This window comes from Scyliorhinus canicula, chromosome 18, assembly GCF_902713615.1.
Source record: "Scyliorhinus canicula chromosome 18, sScyCan1.1, whole genome shotgun sequence".
NCBI classification, from domain to species: domain Eukaryota; kingdom Metazoa; phylum Chordata; class Chondrichthyes; order Carcharhiniformes; family Scyliorhinidae; genus Scyliorhinus; species Scyliorhinus canicula.
Genome location: NC_052163.1, coordinates 55,179,645 through 55,200,848, shown reverse-complemented (window position 1 = coordinate 55,200,848; position 21,204 = coordinate 55,179,645). Strand labels below are relative to the sequence as shown.

At 43.1% G+C, this 21,204-nt stretch overlaps 1 protein-coding gene across 3 annotated transcripts in view; it reads right to left on the bottom strand.

Moving 5' to 3' along the window:
- Nucleotides 1–21,204, bottom strand: part of gas7b (growth arrest-specific 7b) — a 489,810-nt gene that overhangs the window by 40,576 nt on the left and 428,030 nt on the right. For all 3 annotated transcript variants that reach the window (XM_038777399.1, XM_038777398.1, XM_038777400.1), the window contains 3 exons: nt 17,076–17,154; nt 15,342–15,470; nt 8,296–8,419 (listed from right to left, as the gene is read on the bottom strand). In XM_038777399.1, coding sequence (XP_038633327.1) covers nt 8,296–8,419; nt 15,342–15,470; nt 17,076–17,154 — 332 coding nt within the window. The remainder of the gene's footprint in view (nt 1–8,295; nt 8,420–15,341; nt 15,471–17,075; nt 17,155–21,204) is intronic.

Sequence of the window (21,204 nt, the reverse complement as noted above, 5' to 3'; positions counted from 1 at the left end):
CCCAACAGCAGGGAATCCTTAAAATCAGCCCCAGCCTGTCTGGTTCTGTAGTTTGGGGTGGCTCATGTCTCCTTCCCCATCCCAAACACTGCCACAAGTAACTCTAGGGAAAGCCAGGATCCCACCATATTCCTGTCCTGTCAGAGTTTGAGACCAATCTGAAACAGCAAGAAATTGTGGCTCCTGCAGTTTGAACAGCCAATGCCAAGGGAACTATGTACATGCCATTGTTTATATATTTTTAAAAATCACAAGAAATATAAAGGGGAAGTGCTCAATGAACAATGCAGAGTGTTATTCAGTATTTTAACTCTTTCCTTGCCATGTGGAAGGATTCAGATGAATGGTTATACACTTACACTTGTACAGATGCGGATTCACCTGCTCTGCATTTCCCATATTTTTTTTACTTTTCTCTGAGGTTTCCAGTAGGTTTCTTATCTCTAAAAATCATAGAATTTTACAGTACAAAGAGCAGCCGTACAGAACAGTGTACTTCTTTGAAAGAGCAAACCAATTGTTCCTGCACCCCCTACCACGGCTTGCTCCATTAGTGGGAGTATTTTTCTTTAATCATTTATCAAATAATCAAATGGCAGCAGCTCGGTGAGCACATACATTTATATTCCGCCTACTGGGCGGAGCCAGCAGGCAGGGATCTACCCCCGTACCTGTAGTACAGGAGCCTTACCGTATTATATCTCGTATGTGATATATACAATAGTGGTGACTACCACCCCCCCTTCCTTTCAGTCAATGCATGCTAGGTCACAACAACTCACTGCCTGAAAAAAATCTCATCTTCCTCTCTCTGCTTCGTTTGCCAGTTCTCCTAAGCCTGTATCCTCTGGGCACTGGCTCTCCTACTGTGGAAACAGTTTCTCCTTATTTATTCTATTAAAGCTCTCTTTGGAGGTTTGTTCACCTCTATCAAATTGCCCCTTAATCTTCTCGAAGAACACCCCCAGCTTCCTGGTCTTTCTATTTAATTGGCCTTCATTCCCAGTGTCATTCTCCCCAAGACTGAGAGCGTTAACAATTGAACACATAGATTTGGAAACATTACATTGACATGGATACAGATTTGGTTAGAAGGCAGAAAGTAGGGTCAATGGTTAACTACGCAAATTGACAAGATGTGGCTCGGGATCTGGAGAGTGAGTTCTCAGCTTTTCATTATGTTTATAAATATCCTGCCTCACGGTGCCGAAGACCGGGTTCTATTTTGGCTCCGGGTCACTGCCTGTGTGGAGTTTGTACATGCTAAGTTGCCCCTTAATTGGAAACAAAATGAAGTGGTTACTTTAAATTAAAAAATTTAGAAATTTATAAATGTCAAGAGTCAAGAGAAACACATATCCCGTACTGCCAATGGAACCATGTTAGGTGGCATAGTAAATAGCGTAGACAGGAACATAAAGTTGCAAAGGGACATTGATAGATAAAAGGGCGGCACAGTAGCACAGTGGTTAGTATTGTTGCCTCACAGTACCAAAGACCCGGGTTTGATTCCGATTTGGGATTGTTTTCACATTCTCCCCATGTCTGCGTGATTTTCCTCCAGGTGCTCTGGCTTCCTTCCTCAGTCCCAAACTGTGCAGGTTATGTGGTTTGGTTATGCTAAATTGCCCTGGTTGGGTTACAGGGATAGGGTGAGGGATTGGGGCTTGTCAGAGTGCTCTTTCAGAGGGCCGGTGCAGACTCGACAGGCTGACTGGCCTCCTTCTACACTATAAGAATACTACAATTCTCTAAACCTTCCAAAAGAAAACAGCCATCAGAGCTCAGTACATGATGATAAGTTCAGTGGTGCAGGATAGGCAGGCTAAAAATACAGAGATTAGACCCATAAACTGAGAATACCAAATATATGATTGCTGTGACTGTTCGTGGGTCTTGAAGATGACATTAGGGGGTTCTGCAGACCCTGCCCATGGAACTCAGTTTGGATGCACACTGCTGTCAGCTGAAGATCAGGTTAAAACTTCAAAGAAGAGGAGCTGAAATTCTTCATGAGGAACACAGAGATTTGAAGGACTTTCACTGACGTTGATGACAAAGAGGCTGGTTAGACTGCTGAGTCAATTTATAAGATCTGTCTTTGTTGTATTTGAAATTTGATGTACAATTTATAGTTCATGGAATCTTGTGGCTTCATTCTCTCAATAAATAACTTTCAGATTTCTTTTTTAAATAAAAGTTACTTGGCTCGACTGAGATGATATAAACAGGTGCAAACAATAACTAAAATGGCTAATAGAATGTTGACCTTTAAGTCAAGAGGAGTGAATACAAAAGGACTGAGACTAAATACGTTACCTAAAATTCAGGTTCGATCCCAAGCACTGTGGTCAGTTTTGGACACTGCACCCCAGGAAAGGTATAGTGGTCTTGGAAGCAATGCAACATAGATTTACCGGAAGAATAAAAAAAAATTTAGAGTGTCCAATTATTTGTTTCCAATTAAGGGGCAATTTAGCGTGACCAGTCCATCTAATCTGCACATCTTTGGGTTGAGGGGACGAAACCCATGAAAACACAGGGAGAATGTGCAAACTCCACATGGCCAGTGACTTAGAGCTGGGATCGAACCTGGGACCTCGCACCATAGAGCAGCAGTGCTAACCACTGCGCAACCATGCTGCCCAATTTTACCGGAAGTATACAAGGAGATTTTTATTTTTTTAAATCATTCATGGGATGTGACCATCGCCGGATGGACTAGAATATATTGCCCAACCCTAATTGCATCGAGAAGGTGTTGGTGAGCCGCCATTTTAAATCTCTCCAGTCCATATCGTGCAGATACACCCATAGTGCTATAAAAAAGGGATTTTGGCTTAGTGACTTAAAAGTGTTAAATTATGAGACAGGGTAGGCCTTTATTCCCTTAAGTGCAAAAGCTTAGCGGGTGATCTAATTGAGGTAATTAAGATGATTAAAGGATTGGATATGGTGGATGGAGCATAATAATTTCCTCTTGTTGGCTAGTCCAGAACATGTCGAAATTAACTTAAAATTAAAGCATAGCTGTTCAAAGGCCATATCAGAAGTCACTTCTTCACAGAAAAGGTGGAAGAATTCTGAAACTTTCTCCCCAAAAAAACCGTTGTGGCCAAGTCAACTGAAAAAAAAATTAAAAATGGATTGATACAGCATTGTTAGGCAGAGGTTTTAAGCATTACAGAACCAGGAGAACCAACCGCCAAAATGGAGAAGGAATTCTCCTGGTTATCATGCACAGACGGGCAAAGGGTTTGCACTGCTGCCTCACAGCTCCAGGGACCCAGGTTCAAATCCGGCCTCGTGTGACTGTCTGAATGGGTTTCCTCTGGGTGCACCAGTCTCCTCCCACAGTCCCAAAGATGTGCAGGCTAGGTAGATTGACCGTGATAAAATTGCCCCTAATTGTCCCAAGTGAGGTTATAGGGGGGATGTCAGAGGTATGTTCTTTACCCAGAGAGTAGTGAGGCATAGAATGCACTGCCCGTAGAAGTATTGAGTCAGAAACATTAGGGACCTTCAAGCGGCTATTGGTACATGGATTAAGGTAGAAATCTGGGGTGTAGATTGATTTGTTCTTAATCTAGGACAAACCATTGGCACAATATTGTGGGCCGAAGGGCCTGTTCTGTGCTGTATTTTTCTATGTTCTATGTTCTATGTGCAGTTAGGTGGGATTAAGGGGTAGGGAAGGGGAATAGCTCTAGATAGTGTGTTCTTTCAGATGGTCGATGCAGACTTGGTGGGCCAAATGGCCTCCTTATGCACTGTAGGAATTCTATGTTACAAAGAATTCAAGGTTGAATACATGGAGTTAAGATGGAGATCAGCCATGATGCAATTGAATAGTGGAATATGCTCAAAGAGCTGAATGGCCTCCAGATGCTCTTAAGTAACATTCCTCATTATTATTTCCATTTAAAGATTGCACTTTTCCCATGGTTAACATTCTGAAAGAACCATGTTCCTTTTGGTTATTAATGGCTGAGAAATTGGAGATTATGGGCGGGATCCTATGGTCCCACCAACAGCCCACCTCCACTGTGGGTTTGCCGGCGGCGAGGAGTGGGTTCAACAGGACACCCCATTGACAACGATGGAACCAGAAGATCCTGCCGTTGGCCACTTGTGAGCTGCCCTCCGATGTGGAGGGTGAGAAAAATCACCCCCTTCGCTGTCAAAATGATCAAAAAGTTTTAATAGAAGTTATATTATATTATAAATATAGGGATGGGGGGAGCAAGTTAAGCAGCAGTAAACAAACTGTCAGAAGGATAAATCAAACCACGCATTTTCGTACTTATTTTTGTCCATGATTTTATCTTTCTCCATATGTTGTTACTTGTACTTTAATGACTGCCTGTCAGGAGATAAGCCCATTAAGGCAGATGCAGGGGTGGTGTTATATTACAGTCAAACGCATGCGCTGTGTGCAGTGTGTATAATATGTTGGCCAGGAAGAGAGTGGGCATTCTAAACTGCTTTATTTACATTGGCTTAACCAAGCCCAGTTACTGAAGCATTTTGTTCCCAAACAGCAACAGAGAAGGTTTTTTTTGCCTTCAATTGTAATTCACAACAGCTGTAAATTCTCGCCAAGAGTGGAAACATTGGCCAAGGCAGTCTACTAAGTATACAGTCATTGGAAATGGAAAGGAAGCAAAATAATTTTTTTATTTTTTATAATGGAGACACTGCTTTGTGACTACAGATGTTTAAAATTCCCAGCTTCCCACATCCACTCTGAGAAAAGCCAAAGCTTTAACCGCAGATTGTGCCCTGTTTTCAGGGAGTATTGTGCATCATTCCCCTCGGTTGCTTGGTGATGTGCATAACAATGACAATGAATTTCAACGCAAAACAGTTTTTCACAAAGACCATGTGCCAAACAGCAAAGTTTTTCAAGGAGTCTTTTGCTGTGTCGATGTGGTCAAGCGGCCTCCACTGAAGGTGCTTCTGGGACTCCATTAGATTGAGCCATGTTTACAAAGCAGGTTGGGCTTCAGAGTAACCAGATAAATGCTGAAATAAATTCAACTTCATACAACAGTAAAAGTAGCATCAACTTGGAACTATATAGTGCTTGAAGTAAAAATTCTCAATACATTTACTTCACAGGATCAAACTCAGTCAAAACTCTGATCCCAAGCCATATGAGGAGACAAGACAACCAAAAGCCTGCCCGAGGGTAGTTTTTATGGGGTGTGGTAAACAAGGAAAGGTCAAGAGGGTCACATTATTTTCACTCAACAGCATTAATTTGCACTCATTTTGTTGCCAATTGTGCTCAAAAACAATCAATGAGCTCTCAATTAACATCAATTGAATTCAAAGGCAATCATTTAGCTCTCATTTGACATCAATTAGACTCAAAAGCAATTATATAGCCATTTCACACCAATTGCACTCACAACCAATCATTTAACGATCATTTATTATTATACGTACAGTACCTGACATCAATGTCATCAAGTCACATCCCTCAAAACATTTACGATTAGCAACGCCACTTAAGCATTCTGAGACCAAATTTCAATAGTTTCAAACATCATCAAACTGAGCTATCTTTGGAATCCCCCCCCCCCGCCCCGCCCCCAGATGGTAACTGTTCTCGTACTCCCTCCCCATCTCTCTCTTTCTCTCCCTCCTCCCACCCCCTTATTCTTCTACTACAATCCCTAATTCCTCTCCATCATCTCCCTTCCCCTCTTTCTCGCTTCCCCTTTTTACCCTCTCCCTCTTTCCACCCTCCCTCTCCCTCCCCTTCCTCTCTCCACACCCCTTCCTCTCTCCACACCCCTCTTCTCCACACTCAAAGCTTGGAGCATAGCTTTGAGTGCACTGGGATAGCTTTGAGCACACAACATGTCATTGATTGTGCTGGATAACTTTTTTTTTGAGGGGCAATTTAGCGTGGTCAATCCACCTACCCTGCACATCTTTGGGTTGTGGGATTGAGACCCATGCAGACACGGGAGAATGTGCAAATTCCACACGGACAGTGACCCGGGGCCGAGATCGAACCCAGGTCTTTGGCGCCATGGGGCAGCAGTGCAAACCACTGCACCACGGTGCTGCCCCCGTGCTGGATAGCTTTGAGATATTGCATGTAAGTTTGAGTGCATTTGATCATTTTGAGCACACAATCAAATCTGATGTCAGTACTCATTCTAAATGAGAACTTTTGTTGTCAAATTGTAATTGAGCACATTGCGCACACTTGAATGCAAAAATGATCTTATAGTTTTCGGGTAGGGTAGGTAGGAAATTTCAGGACATAAGGCCGAGATAACTGAAGGCATAGGAACTAATGTGGAATATAATAGATATGCAGTTATAGTTGCACCTTGGCAATATTCAAATGTTCCATTTGTGACTTTAGGTTTCTGGCTGAAGTTAGGGGAAAAATAATAGTATAAAAGCTGTGTTTCTGAAATGGTAGGGAATCAAGCTCATGCTGCCCACAATCAGCAGCATTCAGTATTGCCAGAGGTGAGTTTTTGTGCTTACTGCTGGCAATCCCTGTGAAATTAGTTTGTGTGTCCTTCTCGTCTTTTATTTTGCTACAGCACTGGATATGTAGTTATGGCTATTCTCAGAATCCCTAACTTGGCGAGGTGGGCTGATGGAGTTTGACTGAAGTACATGACTGTAGATGCCATGCTGGATCAAGTCACCCATCATTTCAAGGAGGCAAGTGCTTTAAAAGACAAAATAATAATGTGGATAGACACGAAACCTCAACTATTTCCACTGTGACAGCTAATAATGACCTGTCAAGTGATAATCTTATCAGAACTTGTTGCCTTATTTCACCATTTCTGCTTAAAAATGCAAGGGAGAGAAATTTTTGTTAAGTATCCGTCACTTTTTAATAGATTGAAACACGATAAACTTGAAGAGATGTCGAGACCAAGGGGGAAACATCCGAGAACAGTTTCAATCATCACAGTGGCTGACTCAGATCACAGAAATCTCCACATGACATAATTCAACAGGAATGTTTAATTGTGCCAGGATTGTAGCGACTTTTAACTATGACTGGAAGAGATTTGCTGCTGTCTTTATATCTCTGCATTTGGAGGAAATAAAGAATTTGCAATCCCATCTATGCAGTTTGAGGCCCAGTTCACAGCCACTTTGTTGTTGACATAAAGTTCACCAAGAACATAGAAACAATTGGTGTGTGAGAAAGAAATTTGGAAGGGCTTCTGAGGATGGGGGGGCAGCAAGAGAGAACATGCCCACCTACTGCGGAGTGTTGCTTTGTTCTAAAGATATCAAACAATTACTCCATAATGCAAGTGTCTACCTTTGGAGCCTGAGAAAAACCTATTTTGGTTGCCAAATTTGTTATTTCCAGAAGTGATTCAATGTACAAAAGATTTGATTATGTAGGAAACCCCAGAGCTTATACATCCAAGAGGGCGAGGGCCATGTAGACAGGCTAGTGCCATTATCTTTCAATGTATTGGCACGCCACTCCTCTTGAATACAATTTTTTTTCTTTTAAAAAAAATTTAGAGTACCAATTATTTTTCTTTCCAATTAAGGGGCAATTTAGCATGGCCAACCCACCTAACCTGCACATCTTTGTGTTGTGGGGTGAAACCCACGCAGACATGGGGAGAATGTGCAAACTCCACATGGACAATGACCCAGGGCAGGATTCAAACCCGGGTCCTCAATGCCACATGCCACATTTTGAATACAAGTTGAGAACTGAGAGAATGCTCCACAAGAGTTCAGTCTCATGAAGTATGCGAAATAAGGAGTAAATTCATAGCACCCAAACCTCCAAAGGTAGCCACTCTGGGAAGCTTGCTATTCATGATATCAAGGAATGGGTGAAAGAACACAAGATAAACCCAACCCCGCAAATCTACCTGGCAGTCAGACTGATTTTGTTTTAAAAGTATCATTTTCTATGTATACATCGTTTCCTCATGTAAAATGGGAACAGTGCTTTGAACAATGGGTACTCCACTTTTAAATAACTTCCCTTTAAATAACTATCTTTGTTTCATGCATTTGTGCAATCAGTATCATTTCTTTCTCTTACCAAGTGCTGAATTCATTTTGCAGGTGTGTCAACCAATTTAAGAGTAAGGCGAGGAAATCAATTGATTGAAGATCCATTTCCCCCCCCCCAATCAAAAGCAGAGAATAAGCCACGGCAAGGGAACTCGGCAATAAAATGAGGATAGGACAACAGAACAAATGTGAGAGGCAGCTTAGACCCACCATAGCACCTCATATACTTAATATTCCAGACACAATGTCCTACCCCACCTGCTTGTGTTGATTTCCGTCTGGCTTTCTTGATGTCTTCCTCTGTTTTGTTAGTGGATTTATTCTCCACTTGTTGAGTTTTGAATTCCAGATCTTTCTGCCTCTCTGCCAGAGCTTTTCGAGCCTAGAGAAAGGGTGACATCAGTCATCACAGATCCAAAGAGAAGTCTGCCTTTCCTTCTTGAGATCCAGCTAAACAAAAATAGCTTACATTTATATAATGCCTGGCACATAACTGAACCAGCAAAGTGCTTTACAGCATGAGCGGCGGACACCGAAGACAAAGTCAGACAATTAATAATCAAATAAAAACAGAAAATGCTGGAAAACTCAGTAGGCCTGACAGCATCTGCGGAGAAACATGGCTAACATTTTGAGTCTTCTTCAGAGCACAATCAACAGGTGTTTCGAAGGAAGCACTGAAATAAAGACTGGTAAAGGAGGGAAGAGCTCTAGAATACAGGTGGCCAGTGCCTGCTGCTGCAGATAGTGTGATGGCTGAGGAACAATAAAACAATGATAACAGGACTGCAGCCATGCTAAGAGAGCTATTATTACATCATCTAATATTTGATGCAACTGATGTGGCTACTGTGATCAGCAAAGGACCAGATACACTGCGTGATCAGCAAAACGTGTGTGGAAAAATTCGGCCCTTCCGTTAACAGAAGATTCAACCCTTTGAAACAGCAGTGGCTATTAAGTGCATTTAAAATGATTGTAACTAATTACATTAACAAACAAAACAAAATAGTTTGCAGACTTGACTGAAGATTTATTTAAAGGTTGTTAGCTGTTACAGCACATTGAAGCACCAATGCACAGCACCACTTGAATGGGGTCAATGGTTCAGTGCCTCCCTGTTCCTGAGCTCAGCTGTGCTGCTGTTGAGTGGCCAGTTCTCATGACTTTGTATGGCAAATCAAGGTTTAGGAGTGCAGTAATCCAGGAGACACAAAGATAAAGGTTTAAATAAATTTATTTTAAACTGAAAACTAAAGCCACACTCGTGGTACAAAACATAAGTGTCCTAGCCCGCAACTAAATGGAACTCCCAGTTCGGAGATTTATTCCCAATATTTAAAGGAATCGATAAGAGCCTCCACCCGTTACCATGGGAATTCGTACTTCACAAGCCACGTGGGGAGATTGGGGAGTGATCCCTCATGGTCCTCCTGAGGGTTATCAGAGGGAGGGGGAAATCACTTTAAACCTGGATCACAACATATTGAAATAACATGAGACAAATATTCAAGTGGAAACTTAGTGCTAAAATAACTTTGCTTGTCTGTTATTGTTGCAATGGAGCACAAAGAGACATTTCTGAGTGGCCTCGGAGGGCAACACGTAAGAAATGGATTGAGGAAGAGGAGTCTTCCACATTTGTTTTTAACACAGGAGTGCTCCTGTCGACCACGTTAGCAACATACTAACATTCAGGTTAGTACGAGGGCCTTCTTGGCAGCATAACCACCTTATCTAATATGGCCAGCAACACAATTCCAGTCATAATTTGGAGGTTGTTTAGCATATAAAAAGCAGTCAAATTTCTGGGCCTTTTTACTTCAGGGCCTTATATAAAAAAAATGAAAACTCTAAATCCTTCAGTGATCACTGTACAAATGAATTGCACATGCTCTGCATTTGGCAGCTGGTCTAGGATTGTTTGGTTTTTAACTCCAGATGCAGGTGAGCCAAGGCAATGATCCTACACACCCACACCATGGAATTTCACATCTGGACATTTTTAGCTGTTAACTAATCATATGTGAGTCATATAGGGATTTCCTGTCAAATCATCACTTGGACTGGGGTCTGCACATTTCATTAATGAGCACAGACTACAGGCAAAATCTTACCCCCACTAGGTCCATTTCTGGGTTGCAACACTGATTCCCGGGTCTACCGGTTGCTCGTTCCAAGAGCAGAACAAAAAGCAGCTCACATCTGGGTTAGGAGAGAAAGTAGGAACAGCATTGAAGGGTCTCTACTGAAAGGGACCCTGGCAGCACTCTCAATGGCAGCACTGTGTAGAGTTTTCCTCTCACTGAATGAAGAGAAGTAGAGGAAAATGGATAGAAGATGTGGGGAGGCTGAACCCCCCACCCAACACCCGTTTCACAGTCACTCCTCTGGAAGTAATGCTGGAAGCAATCATGACAACACAAATAGCTCACTTTCCAGGGGAGATCAGCCAGCCTCACCAAACAGGCTTAGCTTGAGGCTGCAGAAGAAATGGGCGGCCAGAATGTAATACTGAGGAGATGGATCCAGTGTCGCAAATGACCACCAAGGATCTTGTCCGTAAGTACCCCATGACTCCTAAATCTCTTACCGTCTTAATCATCTGGTTCGCAGTCACTTTCATACAATCTTTCCTATCAGATACATTAATTTAACCCCAGAATTTCCCTTCAAATGTCCATCTTTTTTTTAAATTTAGAGTACCCAATTATTTTTTTCAATTAAGGAGCAATTTAGTGTGGCCAGTCCACCTAACCTGCACATCTTTAGGTTGTGGGGGTGAGACACACGCAGAAAAGGGGAGAATGTGCAAACTCCCCACAGACAGTGACTTGGGACCGGGATCGAACCTGGGTCCTCAGCGCTGTAGGCAGCAGTGCTAACCACTGCGCCACCATGCTGCCCCTCAAATGTCCATCCTAACGGACAGCCTGGCGTCCTCTGATATGTATGAATTGGGAGCAGAAGTAGGCCATTCAGCCATCACCCCTCCCCCCCGAGTCTGCTCTGCCATTTAATAATATCATAGTGGACCTGTTTATGTTGTGAATTTCATATTCCCATCTACCCCCGAAAATCTTTGATTCCTTTGCCTAACAGGAATCTGTCAACTTCAGCCTTAAAAATATTCAATGCCTCCTCAACCAAGGTCACCTCTAACCATTGCACTGATGCCATCTTTGATTAACAGCGCTACCCCTCCACCTTTACCTAACTTCCTTTCTTCTTAAATGTCAAATATCCCACAATATTCAGGACCGTATTCTTGTCATCCTGCAGCCATATCTCTGTAATGGCTATCAGATAATATTTATTTACTTCAATGTGTGCCATCAATTAATTTACTTTGTTATGAATACTACACCCATTCAGATACCCATTCAGGGACTGGTTTAGCTCACTGGGCTAAATTACTGGCTTTTAAAGCAGACCAAGCAGGCTAGCAGCACGGTTCGATTCCCGTACCAGACGCCGGAATGTGGCGACTAGGGGCTTTTCACAGTAACTTCATTGAAGCCTACTCGTGACAATAGCGATTTTCATTTTCATTTCATTTCCAGATACAGACCCTTTAGTTTTGTTTTGTTGTCATCTTTGTGACATCTAGTCATGGTTGTTGGTGTCTTCTCCGGATTTTTTTCTCTGTCCCTTCCTACCATTCTCTCACCTTCATTCCCTATTTTACTACTTTGCTCTCCTGCCATGGCCCCTACCCCTTGATTTGTTGCTTCAATCAAAGCTTGTTCCCTCTTGTTCAGTTTAAAGCCCTCTCTATTTCCATAGTTACATAATTTGGTCGAACATTGGTCCCAGCATAGTTCCGGTGCAGACAATCCTAATGGAACAGATCCCGCTTTTCCCAGTTGTTCATGAACCAAAACTCATTCCCCCACATCTGTCTCTTGCTCCCTATCTCTCAACCACTCTTCCACCCCCTCCATACTTACAATATTTTACATCCATCCTTAGCAATCACTCAACGCCTCACAGTCCTCAACCTTGTCTCATTGCACAAGACAGCTCAGAACTGCCAGGAGAGGCAGTGAAGCGGAGGTGCAAATGCATTATTGGTCATCCTGGTGGTGACAGAAAGAGATGGTCGGCATGACACCTGTACAGGTGGTTATGGATGAAAAGATGGGAGGGGAGGGGGGGGGGGGGGGGTGACACAGAGACCTGCTAAAACATTAGATATCACACTGCTATTTGGCAGTTCACTGTCACTCATGTTGAATCGATGATGCTTGTACCTAAACTTCATGATCTGTACAAGGCTCAGTTGGATCTCTGTCACCCATGTGCAGCATTAACAAATTATTTCCCGCAGGTATATTGCTGATCTAGGAGGTGAGAAAAGAGGCAATGGAGTCCGATCAGGAGAGAGGCATCACGTCGAGAAAGAATCATATGCTTCATCCGTTCTCTCCACCAGCTCCAAAATACTCCCCTCAGTGACTACGATGTCACAGACAGGAAGAGTGGCGCAAGTTGAGAAACACCTCACATATGAGCAGGTGTGGAAGGCAGAGAGAGCTGAGGAAAGATCCCACCCAGGACCCCCATGTTTTGTTGTGCCAGAGATGGATTCTGAGCCTTGATGGGGGTCATCCTTTATTTGTGAGGTAGCAAAGGGAAATGTTTGGACATCTGTCAGAATGTCCAGAAGCAGAGCGGTCCCTAGGTCTGACGATGGAGAAGTCCATCTTTGCTTTTATTCTTAAATGGGATCTGGGTGTCGCTGGGAATGCCAGCATATGTTGCCCATCCCAAATGGTCCTTTGAGTGCAATGAAGAGTCAACTACATTGCTGTGGGTCTGAAGTCATACATAGGCCAGTCTGGGTAAGAATGGCAGATTTCCTTCCCCCAAAGGCTTTAGTGAACCCAATGGATTTATGTAACAATCGACGATGGTTTCAAGATCACAATTACTGAGGTTAACTTTCATTCTAAATTTTTTTTGTTGTTGAATTAATTGGTTGAATTTATTCATTGAATTTAAATTTTGCCCGCTACCCTGGTGGGATTTGAATCACTGTTCCATAGCGTTGGCCTGTGCTTCCGAATTAATCGACAAGTTACACTACCAATGTGCCACTGTCTCCTTTCCTTATCGTTATCATGAGCGCAAAGAGGTCTCAGGCATTTACACACACAACCACCTAAAACATCAGAGTGTCAGAGGCAGCAGGTCAACCAGTGGATGCAGGCATTCAACAATGACCATTCAACAATTGAGAAGCATTGATTAAACAGTCACTCCAGTGGCTAAACGCTAGATTCAAATGCAGCCAATTGCTCTCCAACTCTTGGTTCGCAGGGAAGTACAGTTGTGCCGTGAGAGGGAAGAGGGAGGCAGGGATGGCTTCAGTGGGAGGTCTTCTAAAGTTGCCCTTACTTTGCTGCCCTCAGACAAAGCCACGCCCACTGCCCCCATGACCAAGTCTTCCCCATGGGACAGTTTTTGGCAGGGATCCTCACAGGTTCCACAACCCAGAGGATATCCATCATGGATATCTCAAGTGTCAGACCAGGGGAGCAAGCAATTATCTGCAGCTCTGCTGAACAGACAGAGGTAGCACCATATTAGAAAAAATGGATGTGGAAAGGGTCCAAGCTGCATAAAGGGGTTTATTATTACAGTCACTGTCACATGGATGATGTTTATTTCAATGAAGGCAGCACACCACCATTATTGATCTGCCAGGCCATAAGAAAGGTCACCCTCCACAGAGCAGCCATGGTAACAGGACCATAATTTTCAGAAAATCAATGGTTTGTTCCATGGTGGCCCTAATGGTAAGACGGCTCCTCTTGCACTTGTCCTCTGTCTCCGTGGCAGGAAATGCTGTTGTTGGAGGGGTGGAGTGGTGGTTTGTTCTTCCCTGGTGTGAACAATAGGTATTGAATGGGGCACCTGGTGTCCCACAGGAGCCAATTTCTGAGGCTGTCTGGTGGAAAAAACGATTGATGAATCAGAGACTGCTGAAGGATAAACGCATCATGGCTACTCTATCCAGTGGTCACAAACCAACTGCACATTAAAAAGTGAAATCCCTTCAGATGAATAAAAAAAAACTCTGGATGCTTCAATGGTGCCTTGATCGCCATCTTGGTGCAGTCTACAACATGCTGGACCTTTGGAAATCCCGTGAGGCAGGCGGAGCGGACAGCCTTCTCGGCTTGGCTGGTTACAACTGTCTCAAAATTCATCCGGTCAGGTGCCCTTACAGTCAAAGCTTCCATGACGCAGATTGTGAAATGTTGCAGATGTCAACTGTTGTGCCCTGGAATGAACAGGTGACAGAAACTGAGTCCTGTGGTTACCTGGGTCATCACAGGCAATGGGTGGCTATCTTCTCCTGTCGACATTGGGTCTTCCTCCAAGCGTGTAGACAGGCCTGCCACTGTCTCCCCGGCAAGATTAACAACTTTTGGAGACACTGTCGCTCAGAGAGATTGAGGAAGCTGATCCGTGGCCCGTGCTCAGGGTGTCGTCTTCATCAAGGTGGCCATTCTGCCCAACTGCACGTGACTGGAGAATGATACAGCTGCTGGCCGTCTTGCAATTGCCTCCTCTATCACTGTAGCTGCCGAGCTTCAGGATGTTGTAACTCTGCATCAGTAGTCCAGCCAGCTGATGAACATGTTGACCTCATAAAACTGTAATGTTACAGGTGATGTGATATCAAGTTCCTCAGACTTATCGAAGGGACTTAAACAAATTAGTATGAAGTTGGTGCCCCCACACTAAAGCACTTAGCATAACATGAAGAAGTTGCTGCTGTTAGCACAAATCTTTGCATGTGACTAACCTCAAGCTCGTCTGTTGAAACCTTTATAATGCTGTCAATGGTAGTCTTCAATGCCTCCCAGGTGTGCGGTCACCTTCTCCAAGCAACTATTGCACATTCTCCCGTGACTGCGTGGGTTTCACCCCCACAACCCAAAGATGTGCAGGTTAGGTGGATTGGCCACACTAAATTGGCCATTAATTGGAAATAAAAAATATTTGGGTGTTCTAAATTTATAGAAAAAAATAATTGGTTGCTACGTTTCCCACATTACAACAAGGAAGGTGAAGATATTTCATTGCTCTGAACACTTCCTGTAGGGAGATTCTATTCATCTCTCACTGGAGTTACAATAGAGGTTGGTCGAGCTCTCAAGGGATTTCAAGGAATAATGAAATTACAGAAAATAAAAGATGAGAAATACTCCCCATTACATAATTTTTATGTGAAGAATCAAAAATATTTTGGAAACGGTAAGGTTTCTTCTTTCTTCCCAAGTATCTCATACCTTCTCCACGGCAACATAGCGAGCACTTAGTTGTTTACGGAGATCAGATATATGATGGTCAAACTTCTTCATATCCTTCTTGAAGTTTTCTCGAAATGATAACAGTGGCTTCTCCACTTCGGTCTGCAGCTAAGAAAAGAGAACAAAAAAAATATCTCATTGAGTCGGGAGTTCTTTTGGTAATTTCTGGGGGTGCTCTCCAAATGATTAAGGTCTGACAATAAAATATGTCTACTCCTTTTGTGACCATGTCACGGCGCAAAGGATGTTCTTTAATAAATCTACTTTTTACAAGATAAGGAACATCAGCAACTTTCAAATATAGATACAGGGACTATAAAGTAGGATTTCCTGTATTTGAAGTAAATGGAGGAATTGTGCTGTTGCAAAGTTGTTGGCATGGTTTTTTCCACTTGTGTTTATCAACTCCAGAGCATCTTCACTGCTGGCTGAGTTGGCAGCTATATGTGGAGCTCAGACATAGAAACCAACCTCTGGACTTCTCCAAATTATCTGATTTCTGCTGGGGTGATAATGAGGATGCTTGCAATTGGCGTAAGATCCTCCAGGTTTGTGAGTTGGAGTAGAAGAACGAGCCAGCATTCCATCTCCTGATCACTGCCCAATAATTACTCTTGGAAAGCACCTATTTTTTCAGCTGTGATTCCCATCCCCCACCACGGCCCAATTATCAAGCTCTCCCCTGCTTTGACACAATTAAATTGTATGCCAAGTATGGAATGACAGTGGGGTTGATAAGTTTACCTTGAGTTAATTGATAGAAGAAAATGGGCAGTCCTAATACAAACACATATATGTAACACGCACACACAAGCACACACATCTGCCCAGTTGAAAACCTTCCAAATATTCATGTCTCTAAATCTTTATCTGATCACGTCCCTTAGTACAATTGCACAAACATAGTAATTATAGAAAAGTCTGCAGGCTATGCTTTTTGTATGTTATTAACAAACTGTAATCTTGGCTTGCAGGTCACTTCCCACATTGACTAGCAACCCCTAGCTCAGGAGAGTGTTTTGTATATTATATAGAGAGTACAAAGTAAGGGAACATTTGCTGAACTGTTGAGACAGGGGAGCAAGAGAGAAAAACTGAAGCCCCATGAATCATTGTCCTCACAGACCTCTTTAACAGGTTAACAGATATAGTCCACTTGTGCAACTGAGTTGGGTTTTGATGTGTTATGCTCTTGACGTAGCATAAGCTGCTTCCTTGATGTGTACTCTGACAAAGGAAGGTTCAGGCTTGGAGATAGATTTAACACATTTATTAAGCTATTAACAATTCTCCTACTTGGATTCGACTCTACTGCTAATCCTTCTATAGCTACTCAGACTGACGAACCAGTCTGCTGCAATCTACATGGTGGGTGTGACATTCAATCAACCCTGTGCCTGTACTCACTGAGTGTCTCCACTGGAAAGAGAAAGATCATGTGTGCTGTGTCCTTTTTTATATGGGTTGGTGTAATGTCCCCCTGTGGTAGTGTCACCTCTGTGTGTATCGTGAATGCCCATTGGTCGTGTCCTATCTTACTGACCTATTGGATGAATGTCTGTGTGTCATGGTCTCTGGTGCTCCCTCTAGTGTCTAGCTAGTCTACGTGTATTTACATTAACCCCTTGTGTATCTAGAGTGATGCATATCACCACAGGTTTGAATTTATCTTTTTGCCGCAGAAGTGGGTCAATTGGTAAAGTGATTTATTACCTTCGACGAAAACTTCAGATGAACCTCGGCCTCGTCTGCCAGGCTTTTCTTCACCTGTGTCCAAGACTCTCCCAGGGTGCTGCCAGGGACAGGCAAAATAAAGAAAATAAGGATTTTTAGGAATTCGAAATGGCCATAGGCCCAACAACAGGGCAGCCATCTTGATATTGGTTCCAATTACCCCCTTTACTGTATTCTGCAAACTGTGCTTTATTTTAAACCATTTTATTTCTCTTGATAATGGATCTCTCCACTCACTGCGTATAACAACATTATAAATACACTGAACTAAAACCTGTTGATAAATTTGTTTCATAGCTACCAAGTCAATTTTTCATCTCCATTATGTCTGGTCCAATAATTTCTGTAGTAAATTGTTCTACAAGTCTATTACCATTAGTACAAAACTCCTGCCCATCTACCATTCTTAAAAATACAAATTTGAGTGAGCACTGTATTGATATGCCATTTTAACATGCATATATCACCTCTTCTTTGCATTCTCTCAGAATAATACCCATGTTGAAACAGCATTTCCTTTATCCAGTACATACAGGACGTGTTGATCACAATTTCTAACTTTTGAACACATATCTCCAATATTTAAACCCTCCCCCATAATGAATAACTTTCGTATTTCCTTTTACAGAAGTCCTCAAAGTCACTCTTTTCTCAAATAAAATGGCTCAGCTTGCTTAACCTTTACCTAAAAGTTAAATCCTGGATGGTCAATCGCCACTGACATTCAAGGGAAATCAAATTCTCTCCAAAATTAAGTGCCTGACATCTAGATGGGACTCTTTGTTCAGCTATAACCTCTTAAATTTGTGCTTGATCCCTATAACATTGGAAGTGAGTACTATGCTCATGTTTCTGGGGCAAGAAATTGCAGTTGAGTACTCTGCTTATACTTGACAGGTTTAACAGCAGTGGGAGGTCAAGCCACTTTGCACTGACATTAAAATTGGGTGCCAAGGCCGGACCAGTCTCTTACATGAAACAGTGTTACCATCTCCTCCAATATCAAACCACACCTAACGCTGCATACGTATTGAAACTGCATTGCCCTTTATTGAATTGAGTGTTCATCCATTGGAGGAAAACTAGGATACAAAAAATGTTCTTTTATTTCACACCAAGGTAAATATGAATTGGATACACACCCAAGGCTTCCTCTGTAAATTGCTGATAATCTATCAACCCCTGTGGATCTCCATGTCTCGTTTCTCCTTTAGGCCCCTTCATGAAAGTCATATTTCTGATGCAAGTTTTCGATCACCCCTTCCAAATCTATCCTCCTCTGATTCAACATCCAAGTTCTTACACCTATGAAGGATCTGGAGATGTTTTTCTACATGAAAAGTGCTTTATAAATGCAAGTTGTTTGTTTTTGCAGTTCCAGCATTGGACAGTTAGCTGGCTCTGTAGGATGTAACCAAGCAGGAGGCATTTTGATTGAGGGTTGCAGTGAAACATGAAACATGTGTCTGACATGCCTTCACGTCTGCAGTATTTATATCTGGCACCAAGCAACCCGTACAACCATATGTAATCTTCTTTAATGATAGGTCTGCCTAGCAGTGGCAAAATATTTCATGCTGTTAATATATAGATAAAGAGCCACTTTAGATGTGATAAATTCCTATTTTAAAATAAGCTATGCACCGATGAATGACAGAAATATTGCTTTATACTGATTAATGGTAGGTGTCATTCTGATTAAATTCTGCTAAAATTCTCAACAGCCAGCCCGTTTTGACATCAGCCATAATCCATTTAACACATTCCTATATCTTTGCCATGTTACAATTAATTGTAATGAATGAAATCGGGAGATTAGCCCTTTCCTGACGAGCGTGCCTTTCGAATAAACATCCACAATGAGGAAAGGTCCTGTGCCAGGACTATGTAATCAGAAAGGGTAAGTTTTGTCAGGCTTCATTCCCAGTGCGAAGTCTGACTTGGCAGGAACCTAAATCAGAAATTTAGGCCCGGAGGTCTGCATGGCTAATTTGCAGTCATCCCAATTTTTCGATGATTAAAACGAATGACCAGAATTTTAGCATATCTTGAATCAAATGCACTGACCTGTCCCACTCCCATGAATGAATACTTGGCACTGGGAGCAGTTGATTCTCTGTTCTCTGCTCCTGTCAAGTAACAGCCCATTCGAAGAGTGGAGTCCTGCAACCTTGTTTCTCAAACTCATTTATTACTTTGCATTTTCCCAGGACCACAACACTCAGACATTCTTTTTTTCCCCTGCAATCTTCAGGCTTTAAAAGCCTGGATCATCTAACCATAACTTCCTGCTCGCTCTCACCATCTCTCCTACTCACGGTTACTGTACAACACATTACAGGCCCTTCGGCCCAGGATGTTGTGCCGACCACTTATCCTAATCTAAGATCAACCTACACCCCTTCAATTTACTGCTGTTTATGTGCCTGTCCAAGAGTCGTTTAAATGTCCCTATTGACTCTGACTCCACCACCTCCGCTGGCAGTGCATTCCACGCAACCACCACTCTCTTTGTAAAGAGAATCAACTGCTCTGTGTAAAGAACCGACCTCTTGACATCTCCCCTATACCTTCCTCTAATCACCTTAAAATTATGTCCACTCATGACCACCATTTCCGCCCTGGGGAAAAGTCTCTGGCTATCCACTCTATCCATGCCTCTCATCGCCTTCTACACCTCGATCAAGTTACCTTTCTTCCTTCTTCTCTCCAGTGAGAAAAGTCCTAGCTCCTTCACTATTACTATTACTATTAACCTTAACATATCACAGCAAGAATAAAATGTCCCAACATAAAATTAAATTTCTAAAGAAAAGCTGATCTGATTTTCAAGATTTAAAAAAATCTATTTCTGGGATTTTGGTTAAAATCCAGCCAATACAGGTGCAATGAAATGTTTCTCCCTGGCTGGTTTTAAAAGATTCATAGAGTTAAAATGAGTTTGCCCAGTCTCAACCTAGTCAGAACTGACATGTGCCCACATTTGGACCATAATGTAACAACAACTGAACCTAAATTGGCAATCTTAGTCAAACTCAAAATTAGGAATGGTTGGTTTAAGAATTGGTAACAGACCCTAGTGAGGTCTAAGAATTTAGATCACAGCAGAAACAAACTTTCCTTTGCCATATATCAATGCTGGGTTCTAGTATCTTGTCAGAAAACCATGGCTGCATTGCATGCAAATTAAAACAAAGGGCAAAACAGTGACAGGTTTATGATCGAAAAGCCATTGCAGACAAGGACTTAGCATTTTGGAAAGTTCCATATTACATCCTTAATGGCTGATACGTCTGGAAATAAGGACGGGATTCTCCGGTTGCCGAGGCCGAAATCACGTTCGGTAATCGGCCTCAGAATACCCGATTCCGACCAAATCGGGGGCGGTGCTGCTTTTGCGATGCTCCGCCCTCTCCAATGAATAATGTCCCCCCCCTACGTATCGACGGGATCAGGATATTGCCCGAGACCTGCCCCCCCCCCCCCCCCCCCCCCCCCAAATGCTCCGCCCACGACCGGCCCAGTTCCCAACAGCATGGGACACGTGTGGTCTCACCCGTCGGGAACTCGGGTGTGGTGGCTGCGGACTCAATCCAGCACCGCCACAATCTGGGGAGGGCCGATCTACGGGCGGGGGGGGTCATTATTCAGGGCTGGGGTCATTGCGGGAGGGTGGTCCGCGGCGCACGCACCGGCCGAAGGGGGGTGGCACTATTTTGCAGGCGGGTCCACGAATGGCCTCCGCCATGTAGCGCGGTGCACGCAAGGCCACAGACCAGGCATTTCTTCAAGGCGTATCGGTAGCTAGAGACGGATGCTCTACACTGCCGTCCTGCTAGCCCCCAGGTGGGCATTTTGCGCCATTGTTTCTGGCATAAAACGCCACCGTTCCATGCCGGACATAGCCCCAGAATCAGAGAATCCGGCCCAAGATATTTCAAAGATCCATATCTTTCAGTCACCAGAATGTCGGAGACCAACATGTGCGCCAGGACCCCATAGAAGTCTCAATGTGCTGACCTCCATGGGAATTGCCTGGGAAGTTTGAACTCCCAATGGGTAATTTACCTTCTCCTCAGCACCCTCTGCAAAAGATTTCATCTCCGAG